Raw genomic sequence first — 14,282 nt, 5'->3', positions numbered from 1 at the left:
GCTATTAAATACAAGTGAGTGTATATAAGTGAAAATGAGTAAAGTTTAAAAATATGTAATAATTTTGTTATGACAAAATTTAATTTTATCTTTTTCACTTGGATACTCCATAAATTTATTTTGACACTTTGATGCTCCAAAATTTAAGGTATCAATACCGCAATCTATAGGATATCAAAGTTAAATGTGTAAACTTTGAGGTGTTAAAGTTAAAAACTGTGGAAACTTTGGGGTATGAAAGTTATAAAATGTGTGAGTTTGGGGTATCAAAGTATCAAAAAATTTTGGGATATCAAAGTTAGAAGAGATGTAAACTTTGGGGTATCAAAGTATCAGACAAACTTTTGGGTATCAAAGTTTTAAAATATGTAAATTTTAGAGTGTCAAATTGCAAATAACCCTTAACATAGCTAAGGATCTTTTGGTCAGTGAAGGACCCAATTGCAATAACACTAGAATTTTAAGTACTAAATAAGCAATTATTGGGATTTGAGAGGCTAATATGGAATTATTGAAGATTTGAGGGACTAATATCTAAATAACCCTTGCTTTTATTCCACAGAAGAAGAGGGGAACCCGAAGTGGCGAAGTTCTGCGATTGTATGATGCATCTGAATATTAAAGGTTCATGTACAAAATTACCTGATCCGATACTAGATTGATGGCATTTATGATAATACAAAGAAGAGGATCAGAAACATCCTCCTTGAATGGGTTTGAATTAAGAAAAATTCTTTAAGGACCCAAAATATGGGACCAATAAAGGGGACAAATGAGGTGTCCCCCTCCTATTGGATAATGAATTGACCATCATTAATGATGGCCAACTCATTATCCAATAGGAGGGGGACACCTCACTTGTCCCCTTTATTGGTCCCATATTTTGGGTCCTTGTAGCAAAGCTCTTGAATTAATTCATGTGTACAAATACATCCATTTATTCAAAATTAATGCATTTTAAAGGATGAACGTATGCTTGAAAGCAGCAACAGCAAGCAACCTAAACTTCAACCGTCGACATACTTCAAAAACCAACTATGAAAAAGAATCAGTAGAAAGAATGTATAACAATTAAAATCAGCTACTTAAAATCTATATCTATAATTGCGATAAAAATATATTCGGGGAAAATGTGTCAATGCCCAAAAAATAAAGTGGATGTGGCTCAGCCCCCTAATATTTAGCCTCAAAAGAGGCTACAAAGTGTACTTCAGCCCCAAAAGCTCACCTTTATACATGTACTCAATGTATTTTCTATAAACTACCGAAAATGCCCTCATCTCTCATCCTGGAAATCTTCCCCTTAACCCATGGAGCTGGTGATCGCTGCCATCATAATTAATGCGTTTCGACGGCGAAAATGGAGGGAAAAAAGCGCGGGTTCCCTCCATTACTAGGCTACCTCGACTACAAGAAATCCAGTATTTAATAACCAAAATTAGTGAAGGGACCACCTGACCGTCATTAATGTGTATATAATAACGACGGGTTTTAAAGCCTTCGTCGAGTGATTATAAATATTAGAGGAATGATATGAGATGAGATAACGGTTTTCTAGTCCCTTCATTGATTTGATCCTAATACCGTAATTATTAGGTCTCATTAAAGACGAAGGGGCCCATTATCTTCATTGATGATAACTCCTAATCATAATAGGACTAAAAATTAAACCTTTTACTATTAATAAAGAAATGTCACCCTTTTGGTCCTAAATTTTGGTCTGCCCTTGTGTAAGTCAGGGACTCAAATCATTCATGTCACTAGTAGAAAATCAATTCCAAAATTTTCGTATCCCCGCCTCTCAAAATATTTTCGCCTTATTTTCCCCTTAGAGCATCTCCAATGGTATACTCTATATTTAGAGGGTTTGAAGAGAATATTCTTCAAGATTCCTCAAATATAGAGGGTTTGTAAAAGTTGTGTTCCAATGGTGCCCTCTATATTTATATGAATTAATCTATCATTAACAAACTAATAATGTAAATAAAATAATTAAAACTTATCATTTTTTGTACAAAAATTATACCTTTAGAACCGTCTCGCTGAAACATTTTAAATGAGATTAATATTGAATATTTTTAAAGTCATTTTTAAATTAGTTTATTTTAATATAATAAAATAAAAATATTTGTTAATAAAATATTTTTAAAATTAGTTTATTTTAAGACGATTCCTCGCTCGACATAGGAAAATCCAAGATCAGGAGGCTCACTTTGAACTTCGGAATGCACTCATTGAATATTTATGGCAAAGACATGGTAATGGAATAATGTAATTTTTTTTAAGCTTGATGTATTTTAAATTCTCTGTACTTCAATATTTCATAATGATAAATTTAAAATTATTATTAAAAGTATTAAATATTAGTCTCATTTTGAAGGTTTCGGAAAGACAATTTCAATGATATAATTTTTATTTAAAATAGACGAGTAAATTTAAAATTATATTAATCTAAATAATTAGTTTAATTATATTTAAGGATACAATTGGTATTTATGAAAAGTTATAATGAGATGAGAAGACAAAATTGGAATTAAAATATATGAATAGTATTATAGAGGGCACCCTCTATATAAGCCCAAACTCTTCAAATATAGAGGATTACTGTAGCATCCTCTTAATATAGAGGATGCTACATTTAAACCATTGGAGCCAATGATACTCCATTTATAGAGGAATGGAGTACCATTGGAGATGCTACAGTCCCTCCTTCAAAACCTAAAACGTAAGTCCAGCCCTCCACCCTTCCTCTGGCCTTGTCCTCCAAGCCTTAACACCCCGTCCTCCAGTCCCTCCTTCGCTAAACCCTAGCTTCTCTCTCTCCTCTCACCAACTCACCCACAAAACCCTAGCTTCTCTCTCTCTCTTTCTAATGCAATAATCCCTCAATCTCATATCTAACTTTGCCGCGGGCGTAGCGTAAGCGAGGATGTACGGCGGCGATAGCGGGTCCACTGACGGCGATGGGTCCCAGGACGATGCCCAGAAAAAGATCCCGTCAGCATCGTCGATGCCTTGGGTTCGGAACCTCCGCAGGTTCATCAGATATGACAATGGCCTTGGATCCGAAACCTAAGAGCATCTCCAACCATAAAACCCAAAATGGTGTAGTTTTTACATCAAGTTGGTGTAGTTTTTACACCAAATCACTATTCCATCTCCAACCCATTACACCAAATTTTACACCAAAAAGAATATTCCTTTTATTATTCTTATCTTTTAACATTTTATCTATTTAAAATATTTAACAAATTATGTAATTATATAATACATTACATATAATTAATTATAATAATATATTTTATGAATAAAATAAAAATATAAAAAATTAAATGTTAAATTAAATTAAAATATTATTTTCATAAATTCAACTAAAGATTACATTTAACATCACAAAAAAAAACATCACACTTGCAAGCAAAAAATAAAAATAAAAGGCATTACATTTTTATGTCCTAATTTTTATCTAAATGGTGTAGTTTTTCTTATTTCTTTTTTAATTTTATTTTAATAATTATTTTATACTCTAATTTCATTATAATAATTAATATAAGATAATATATATTATTAATACAAATATAAAAAACAAAAGCAAAAAGAATAAAGTTTAGAAAAAAAGCAAAAAAAAAGAAAATATGAATAAAAGAATAAAGTTTAAAAGAAAAAAAGCAAAAAAAAAAAACACACTGCGACATTGCTACAGTGTTGCGCCATTTCTGGCGCAATACTGTAGCACCCCGCTAATTTAGCGGGGTGTTTGGCGTTCCATTGGAGCGCCAAAACACTCCAAAATGGAGTTTTGGCGCTCCATTGGAGATGCTCTAATGGGTCAGTACCCACTTTCCTCCTCTATTTCTTGGGAATTTTGAGCTTCAATCTGCTTCATCAATCTCAGGTTTTGTTTCAAGAACCCTCTCTAGCACTTAGCAAATGGGAATTTTGAGCTTCTTCAAGCTAATTTGAATCAGATTCCCCTAGTAAAAAAAATTTCTAAAAAATTGCTCTTGCATGTTAATTTGCTCAGAGATTGAAGCTTTATGGACTTTCTCGATCTTATCCGTATGCTGAAACACTGGTCTTCTTTATTGTTAAGAATATATCATTTCTGAGATTACAATATGTCTTATATTTTTCTTGCCAATTAAATCAATCTTCTTCTGTACCAGGAAATGTGAACATTTTATTGCATACATTAATATCGATGCGTCTCTGAAGAATAAGAGCCCATGGTTATCATTCATTCCATGACATAGTGGCTTGGTAATTTTTAGGTGGTTACTTTCTGTGTAAAATATGCAACTTAGACTGGCACGTCTCAGTATATGGTGATCATGTTTTATGTTATGTTTTCCTATGTTCAGATTATGCGAAGGAGGAGAGCTACTAGATCGAATTTTAGCCAAGTAAGACTACTATTCTAAAATTTTGTAGACTTTAAAGAATTTTCCTTTCTTTTCATCTTGTAAAGAGCAAACTTATTTTCCTCGCGTGTTCTGTGTAAGAGGATTTGAGTGTCATTTATTGTGGGATTCACAATTAGATCTTGCTTGGAGATCATCAATGCTCGTCTGCTATACTTTATCAAAAATGGATAAGATGGATACTTACCTGAGGTGCTTTTATAATTGCAGGAAAGATATTCGTTATACTGAAAAGGATGCTGCAATAGTAGTCCGCCAAATGCTTAAAGTGGCAGCTGAGTGTCACTTGCATGGTTTGGTGCATCAAGACATGAAGCCAGAGGTAGATTAGCCAAACACCGATCTTTTTTATAGTTGTCTGAGAAAAAAACTGGAAGTTCTTTGATCCTTAATAACGTGAAATACACATTTTTGCAGAACTTCCTTTTTAAGTCAACAAAAGAAGATTCACCACTCAAAGCTACTGATTTTGGTCAGATTTTATAAAGCCTGGTCAATATAAGAAGTTGTTATTCTGTTAATAATGATATGGTAGACTACCAAATGGTAGTGTTTATTGTCTTTAGAAACCAAGGAAGAGAGCAATCACCCTATGTTAGGTTTAGCTTACACATTTATATAATTGAAAAAATAAAATTTAGCAGAAAATTGGCGTTTAATAATATCATTCGATTTTAACTTCAACTAAACTCATTAGTACAAAGGGTGTGTCCGCAATTAGCACAATTATATATCCAGTACGATAATAGTTTTTCGTTTTTCCATTTCTGCTTGATGCTGATGGCCTTTGGTATTAAGTCATCACTACATTTGGGACTCAAACAACCAAATTACATTTAATCTTAAAAAGATTTGTATTGAACTATACCTGATGTTGACCCAGAATCTGCATCAGATTGAGGACTAGAGTAAAGGTATGCATCTTTTGAATGCAATTGATCCTATACCCTGTTACAAAATGCCATTAAGCATTCTTATGATCATTCTATGGTTGCATTCATCTTATATAGTCAAACACATAATTTAGGCATTTCTATCTCACTTTGATTAGTTTGCTTTATAAGTTTATTTGTTTTATAAAAGTTTATGGAGAATGCACATAAGCTGTCATAAACATCAGTCTTTTTCTCATTCTCCTGGAGAAGTATCAAATTATGTATTGAGCAAAGTTCTAAAGTTTTTCTTTTTGTTGATGGCGGAAAGAGACAAGGAGGAGATGGAGCTTGATATTGCTAAAATGGAGTTTGATTTCAAGGGAACACCTGTCATATGCATAAGCGGAAGTCCTCTTATTCTTGCTGATTTGAAAAAGGTTGGTTTTATTTATGCTCTTTTGGTAAAGTTCCTGAATGTTATGCTATACATTGTATAACATTTCCTAGTGCTTTCTAACATCTATTTTCAGTGTATGATTGTACTACTATTCTGTTATGTGATCGGCTATTTGTGTCTAACAGGTTTATGTTTTAACGGCTCGTGCTGTGGTTGTCTGTGCTGAAGATGGAAATACTGACTTGGTAATTATATAATAGATCTCAAAGTTATCCTATGTCATCAGGCTACTGATTGCTTTTGTCCAATTTATTCAGAGCGATGCAAGAGCATTAAGAACTGTTTTAAGCTTAAATAGAGTAAAAGAAGGTCTAAGAGGACACATAGTGGTGGAACTGAGTGATCTAGATAACGAGCATTGACAGGGATGGGTTGCATTAGATGATTATATCTAATTTTAATGTTTGTATATTAATATAGTGGTGATACATTTACAGGAAAAAGATAAATGCGATTGTTCTGAAGGCTATGGGGCAGGCTATAAGTAAAACTGTGGCCATTGCTGAGATCATAAAGATGCAAATAACTGCTCTTTTATGTTTTAACCATGACTTGGGGTGTTTCAATGTTACAGCTCTGAACAATTTATTTGAATGCGGAAAGGAATCCTGGTTTATATCAAGATGTGGCTATCAGCTTGATTAGCATTATTGTTGTCTGGAAACCTATAGAGGAAGGTTTTGTCCATTAAATTTTTACTTTCTTTATGCAGGTAATTTTAATAGTATCATGGAATAGTTCTCTTATGTCTGAAAATTTTGTCATGCAGCTTGGAGATGACTCACAATGTATCAATAATCTCAATTACTTTGTCACCTAATGATCTAAACCAGAACTCCCCTCCCTAAAGCATTTCACTTTTACAATTTATATCTTCAACATGATAGAGGTTATGCTATGGAGGAGAATGATATGTCATGTTGACTTCCAACTTCTTTACCTTTTGGTGAGCAGGTATCAAGCACCAGTATTTTTAGAGCAGCCAAAGAAACAATACAAAGTGTAACAGCCACAATATCAACAACAACAGCAACACTAACCAAGGCAACCACCACATGCATCAAGTTGCTGAAGGTATTGTTTATGCAAATTTTCAGCTCTTAATGATGGAAATATTCCCCAAAAGTAGCATGTATGCTATAAGTACTCGTTCATTAATTTCTCTTGCTCTTTGATAAAGAATCTTACGGCCGAGGACGTGCTCGAGGTAGAGGTAGAGGAAGGGGCTGGAGCAACCGGGGTGGCTATGGTGGTGGTGGCTATGGAGGGTATGGTGGTAGTCACTATGGTAGATATGGGGGTAACTCGAGTCTTCTTTTTGACAATGATTAGAGATGAAAGGATGTGTCTTTTCTAGACTTTTATTTTAATTTGATTTAGATAGTTTTATGTATTTTTCTTTGGAACAATTGGGATATTAACTCTTGTTATTAGTATTGAATATTTGAGGATGATGTAATTTTATTTATTGATGTAATTAATGAATGAAGTTTTTTTCCCTTTTATTCATTATTGGGTATTTTTAATATATTTATGTTGTGAATCTCAGTGTCATGTTGAGAATAATATGAAGGTTTTCAATGATAGTTGCTTATGAATGGAAAAATTATCATTAATATATATTAGAAATTTGTAGTCTACAATGATGGTTTTATAAACCTTATTTAGTACATCAACGAAGGGAAAGCATCATCGTTGATGGGTTACTAATTACCCACTATGAGGACTTCTACGATGATATTCAACCGTCATTAATAGGTCTTCAACGACGGGGATCTCACTCGTTGTTACACAATAACAACGGGAGTACGAAACCATCATTACACAACGATAGGAATGACAAACCGTCAGTTTACAGTAACAATGGGAAAAAATCCCCGTCACTGATGGTAACGACAGTGATAATTACCATCATAAATATGAACGACAGGAAAAATTTCCGTCACTGATGGTAACGATGGTGATAATTATCGTCGCATATATAAACCACGATAATATGTTTCGTCGTTATAGACTCTATAACGACGTGTATTATAAGCTCTCATCGTCATCACCAGTGCCGAGCTGGCCCACGAGGCCCTTATCACCAAGGGGCAAGTGGTATGGTTTGGGTGCTCAAGAATGCTCGATTTCTCGTCTTCTATATACTTATTACCATGTGCTTTGGTGTTCATCTAGATGAGGACAGTATAGACAAGATTGCTCAAGTTAATTACCATGCACTTATCCCACTAACATGCATACATGCACGCACCCACCTTATAATGTCTAAATTAGTGATCATAATCAACTTAATCAACTCTGAAGCAATTGCCCTCAGAAATTACTTCTAAAAAAAATCTGAGAAGCACCCAAACCTGAGTTTTTGCAGTTGATAATAAAGATGATTTGAAGTGCATGGTGGAGCACAATCGAAATACTGGTTGTATGAAGATTCACATATAAGCTGTTGCTAATATAGATGGTTCTACTTCTAAAAAATCATAAAGTTCTTACTTAAATGTAAGTAATCAATAAACTATTTTTAAAATTATGCATTGTGTGATGTAAGCTTTGTGATTTCAGTTTTCAACCGTACACGTTGACGTTCAGATTCTTTAGCTAACTTTTAAGTGAAGATGTTAACTTTTAGCTGAACATATTAATTTTTGATTAAAAAAGTTAACTACAAGTTGTACATGTTAACTTTTAGATGTATATGTTAACTTTCAGACAAACATGTTGACTTTAACATGAATATGTTAACTTTCACTTAAAATCGTTAACTCTCAACTGAACATGTTAACCTTCTGCTTTATATGTTAATTTTCAGTCGAACATGCTAACGTCAACGTGAACATGTTAACTTTCACTTTAACACGTTAACTCTCAGCTGAACATGTTAACTTTTTGCTATATATGTTAACTTTCATTCTAACATGTTGACTTAAACATGAACATGTTAACTTTTATTTGAAGATGATAACTCTCAGCTGAACATGTTAACTTTCAGATGTAAGAAAATGATAATATGCTGCTACGAAAATAATAATATGCTGCTATGAAAATGCTATTGCATACTCAAGCAATATCAGCTGTAAGAATGTACGAAGTTTTGTGTAATGTACTTGTTTAGCTATGGTATACTATTTTTATTTCCTATAAAATGTCTTGGTGCTACAACTACTTTTAGCTAGATAACTTTCAGCTAAACATGTTAATTTTTATTTGACTACGTTAACTTTGAGATGAACATGTTGGCTTTCAACTGTACACGTTGACTTTAAAATTCTGTAGACTTTAAAGTAAAAATGTTAACTTTCATCTGAATATATTAAATTTAAGCTAAAATGTTGATTTTAACATGAACATGTTGATTTTTACGTGAGCATATTAACTCTCATCTGTATATGTTAACTTTCAGCTGTATATGTTAACATTTAGGTTTATATGCTAACGTTCACGTGAACATGTTAACTATCAGCTGTATATGTTAACTTTCATCTGCATATGTTAACTTTCTTACGAACATGTTATATTTTATCTTTGCACGCTAACTATCAGCTGAATATGTTAACTTTTCGCATAATACCGTTAATTTTCACTGTTACATGCCAGCTTCTTTATAACATGATAACATGCAACTGAATATGTTAACTTGTCAAATGTACATGTTAAGTATTAGCTTTTCATATTGACATTCAAGTAAACATGCAGCTTTTCATTTGAACATGTTAAATATATGTTGTATCAAAACAAAACATAAATATATTGTGGCAAAAATACCAGAAATATAATAAGAACAATAAAGGTTAAGCTTGCTGTAATGTTTGTCATCCACATCAACTGTTTGCACAACTAAATTAATATACAAAATATAGACATGCACACAAGTTTTGGTTCAATCAATCAATTTTTAGAACAACATTTTTCGATCCTTATTCAATGTCTCTTCTTGATTCTTCTGTTTCCATCCTTCTACTAGAAGTTCAGTTGTAAGTTTGACACATATGACATCAGATTCATCATCATGAGTAGTTACTTGAAGTGTATCAACACCACAGATTATAGCCTTCATATATAAGAGAACGAAAATTCCACAATTAAAACTGCATGATATAAAGTGACAAGCTAGTTAGATATATGATGCCAGATAAAATAAAAAAGATTAAATTTGTGAAATACTAATATTCTAGACTGTTGCTTGCAAGTGACGACTTTAACGTCCAACCAAACATTGATATACAAATTTACTAATAGTAGATGTTAAACCCTAGAAGGGGGGTGATTAGGTCTTATGCTAATCTAATCCGATTATATACCAATTAAAATTAATTAACAAGTTATCCTAGCAAGAATGAGGTCTTATGCTAATCTAATCCGATTATATACCAATTAAAATTAATTAACAAGTTATCCTAGCAAGAATGAAATACAACAATATATATGAGCTAGGAATCCTAGCAAGAATGAAATACAACAATATATATGAGCTAGGATGAGCAATATGAACTAATGAATATATCATAGCAATGAGATATTACAAATATATGAGCAAGGATATATAAGCAACACAAGAGTAAATAATGTAAACAAAGTGGTGGACAAACTAACTATTAAGACAAATGCGATATGAGCAATGAGCACAAATATAAATGAACGCCAAAACACACACAAACACAATCAAATGATCACGGAGTTTGGACTTTCCGTCCTACGTCTCCGCTCCCCACTCCCGGGGAGAAATTTACTAACACAACCGAGTTTTCTACGCTTACCCGAACAACGTTTACACCTCACACTCGGTTTTCTAGCTAACCGAAACTTTACAATCACCACTCTTGCAATCCCACTCTACACCATCTCAAGTGTTGAACTAGACGTGTCTCCCTCAAGTACTCGGTTACAACCTCTCCCTAGGTTCGTCAACCGACGCCACTCCTCTTGGGACGATCCCCGACTCTCGCCACACACTTATCTCGGTGTACAAGTGTATTACAAAGTGAATCTCACAATAAGCACAATTACAATAAATAATTGTTCTCTAATATGAATGAGAACACAATGAAAGCTCACACTCAATTGTTACAACTCTCACCAACCCAAATATACTATGTATGAAAATACGATAAGCTCATGTGGGTGTGTGTAACAATGAGATATCAAATCAACTAAACTCAAATGTAAAACTAGCTTTAAATAAGATGATAATCAAGCAAATAGATATAAAGCTAGAAAAGAGTTTAGGGAAACTTCTCAATAGATGACAAGAGATGGAAGGAGAATAGTTGGATGCCCAAACACCAATAGATGATCTCCTCAAGCTCTTGTAAAATTGATTTCACAAACTCAAAATTACAAATGCTTAAAAGCTTCTTAAACACACTTAAACCAAACTAAAACCCTTGTTAAAACTCTTTAAAACTTGGTTAAGAAACTCTCTTGGTTGTTTGCTGAAAAGAGGAGAGCAATGGGGTATTTATAGTCTCTTAAAACATCAGCAAAACCCAATAGAAAAGACCAAAAAGCCATCAGAAAACAGCTCGAAAAATAGCTGTTGGAACTGAAAAGACAGAGCGGTGATCGACCGCGACGGTCGACCGCGAGCAACAAAGAAACATAAAAAGGCTCTGGACAACAGGTGGTCGACCACGATGGTCGACCACGAAAGTCTCTGGACTACGTACGGTCGATCGCCACGGTCGACCACGAGCCATAAAAACATATAATGAGTTTCTGAACTCATGGCGGTCGACCGTGGCGGTCGACCGCGAACTGATACATGCTAAAACATGTTTTGAAAGCTGAAATGCTGATTTTAAAACCCTGTTTAAAAATATCAAATAAATACCAAAAAAGTAAAACTTTGAGGAATGATTGTAGACATGATAATAAACATGCTACAACGACTGGTTTCTAAAAAAGACTTCCCAAATGAAAAATATCATTATTTTACAAAATAGGCCAAAACATGAAAATGTAAACATGTCCCAAATGAAAAATATCATTATTTTACAAAATAGGCCAAAACATGAAAATGTAAACATGTGAATTTTGTCATTTTGGCTAAACCATGTTTTGAAACTTTGCACAATGATTATGTAGACTTAATAAAATATGTATATGATTATTGTTAAGTCCAAAAACTAAGAATACAATTCTTTTACAAATACAAAAGAAAATGAAACATATGAGTATGTATATGAAAATATATTTGTTTTATATCTAAGTAGTTAAACCAAATCACAATAATAAATATGAAATATGTAATTTCATATTTGTAAACATGAAAACCCAAAACCATTCATGTATATATATATAACTATATATATACATAGAAACCAAATACGTGTGTGTATATAATATTGAGCTTAAGGTACTTAACACACATAGTATAAACACTAAACTACACGGTCGACCGCGAGCCAAAAAAACATATAATGAGTTTCTGAACTCATGGCGGTTGACCGTGGCGGTCGACCGCGAACTGATACATGCTAAAACATGTTTTGAAAGCTGAAATGCTAATTTTAAAACCCTGTTTAAAAATATCAAATAAATACCAAAAAAAGTAAAACTTTGGGGAATGATTGTAGACATGATAATAAACATGCTACAACGAATGGTTTCTAAAAAAGACTTCCCAAATGAAAATATCATTATTTTACAAAATAGGCCAAAACATGAAAATGTAAACATGTGAATTTTGACATTTTGGCTAAACCATGTTTTGAAACTTTACACAATGATTATGTAGACTTAATAAAATATGTATATGATTATTGTTAAGTCTAAAAACTAAGAATACAATTCTTTTACAAATACAAAAGAAAATGAAACATATGAGTATGTATATGAAAATATATTTGTTTCATATCTAAGTAGTTAAACCAAATCACAATAATAAATATGAAATATGTAATTTCATATTTGTAAACATGAAAACCCAAAACCATGCATGTATATATATAACTATATATATACATAGAAACCAAATACGTGTGTGTATATAATATTGAGCTTAAGGTACTTAACACACATAGTATAAAACCTAAACTAAGTTACCCAAGCTAGATCTTGATCTTTAATAAGCTCGACTTGGTACACTTGCGGATGAAGCTTGAACTTGATCTTTAACTTTGAATTGCGTAGGCTTCACTCCACAATTCCACCAACTTCCATATGATATGATCGTGAATGCTCGATTCCATCCATCCTCCAACCATGTTGTTTGTCTACAATAAATAGAAAACCACAAACACTAGACAAGCAACATTAGTCGTAAATTGTTTGTTAAACATCATCAAAACAAGAAGGCCAACAGTAGATTCAACTCAGTATAACATAATTAAGCCGACATATGGACTTGAATTGAGAGAACACTCACAAATTGCATTAATACGGTCGATGGACCTTCAGATATTACGCGCGAAACTAGTAATATAAACCTGCAACTAGGCTAAATGCACAACCAATGAGCATAGTTCTCTAAAGATACAATTATCCACTATTATTAATGAAGGAGGAGCATAAGGAAGAAGTATTCACATCTAATATTATACGTTTCCAATTTACATTTGAAAAGTTGAGAGGGAAGTGCATAATAATAATAAAACATGAGAAGTTCATATCATGAATTGTTTTGAGAATGATTGTAATAAATAAATGGGACGGCATAAAATTAGGAGGGAACGGATCTGTGATACTGTAAGTTGGCCCGGACCTAATAGTAAGTCGCAATGGGTTAGGCCTCTCTCCCTCCCTCTCTATCTCCCCTCAGGATTTCACAAAGGAGTTCGATCTGAGATCCAAGATTTTTTGAAAAGAAGAAAAAGGGAAGATTAAAGTAATGATGGTAATAATAAAGAAAGAGACCTTGAAGAAGAGGCGGTCCAAGAAGAACCTAGCGGCGGGGGAGCCAAGAGCAAAGCAGACTACGATCAAGAAATGTGATACCTCTGGCACATCTCCTCCTCCTCCCGCTTCCATTTCTTCTTCCAATCTTAGATCAAACCCCCCTTTAGCATCTGCTAAGTATGAGATGACATTGTTTTAAGAAGGTTTGAGCGTGAGAAGAGAGAAGAGAGAGAGGGCATGCAAGTTTTGGGAGAATGAGTTGAGGGCATTTTAGGGTATTCGTAAATAAATCTCACTGTGTTGTCTTGGAAAAGAAAATAGGAGCTGAAACATAACTACTTCATGTATTGGGGCTTTGTCACACAAAAAATAATACGGTGGGTCTAGCCACAATCACTTTATTTTTTTGGAGCATTGACACATTTTTCCCAAAAAATATTTATATCTATAATAAAAAAAGTCTAGAAAGTCACATCACCGTCCATTCGCAAGGGGGAAAATAAAAAGTAAAGACAAAAAAATAAAGCCATGAAAGCAAAAGGTCCGGTAGATGCCCTTAGAAGTGAGAACATTATCCGAATCAAAATTTATAATGTGAAAAAACAGCAGACATGTAGATAAATCTCTCTGAATTATCGATATCGTGAAGGAAAAAATAATAATAATTCACACCAACTGAAAAGGATTAGGGTT

At 33.3% G+C, this 14,282-nt stretch overlaps 1 protein-coding gene across 5 annotated transcripts; it reads left to right on the top strand.

Annotated features, from left to right (window-relative positions):
* LOC109843334 lies at positions 4,041-7,154 on the top strand. 5 transcript variants are annotated; one of them, XM_020412270.1, is made up of 9 exons: positions 4,057-4,087; positions 4,167-4,260; positions 4,362-4,403; positions 4,632-4,743; positions 4,839-4,913; positions 5,621-5,733; positions 5,879-5,938; positions 6,708-6,827; positions 6,934-7,154. In XM_020412270.1, exons 6-9 carry the CDS (start codon positions 5,638-5,640, stop codon positions 7,108-7,110), a joined length of 453 nt encoding a protein of 150 aa, XP_020267859.1. In that variant the 5' UTR covers positions 4,057-4,087; positions 4,167-4,260; positions 4,362-4,403; positions 4,632-4,743; positions 4,839-4,913; positions 5,621-5,637; the 3' UTR covers positions 7,111-7,154. The 5 variants fall into 5 exon arrangements, with proteins under 5 accessions (XP_020267856.1, XP_020267859.1, XP_020267858.1 ...); XM_020412269.1 differs by having other exon boundaries at positions 4,061-4,087; positions 5,625-5,733; XM_020412267.1 differs by lacking the exon at positions 4,839-4,913 and having other exon boundaries at positions 4,041-4,059; positions 5,625-5,733.

Source organism: Asparagus officinalis, chromosome 5, assembly GCF_001876935.1.
Source record: "Asparagus officinalis chromosome 5, Aspof.V1, whole genome shotgun sequence".
Taxonomy (NCBI): Eukaryota; Viridiplantae; Streptophyta; class Magnoliopsida; order Asparagales; family Asparagaceae; genus Asparagus; species Asparagus officinalis.
This window is presented reverse-complemented; position numbering and strand designations above follow the sequence as displayed.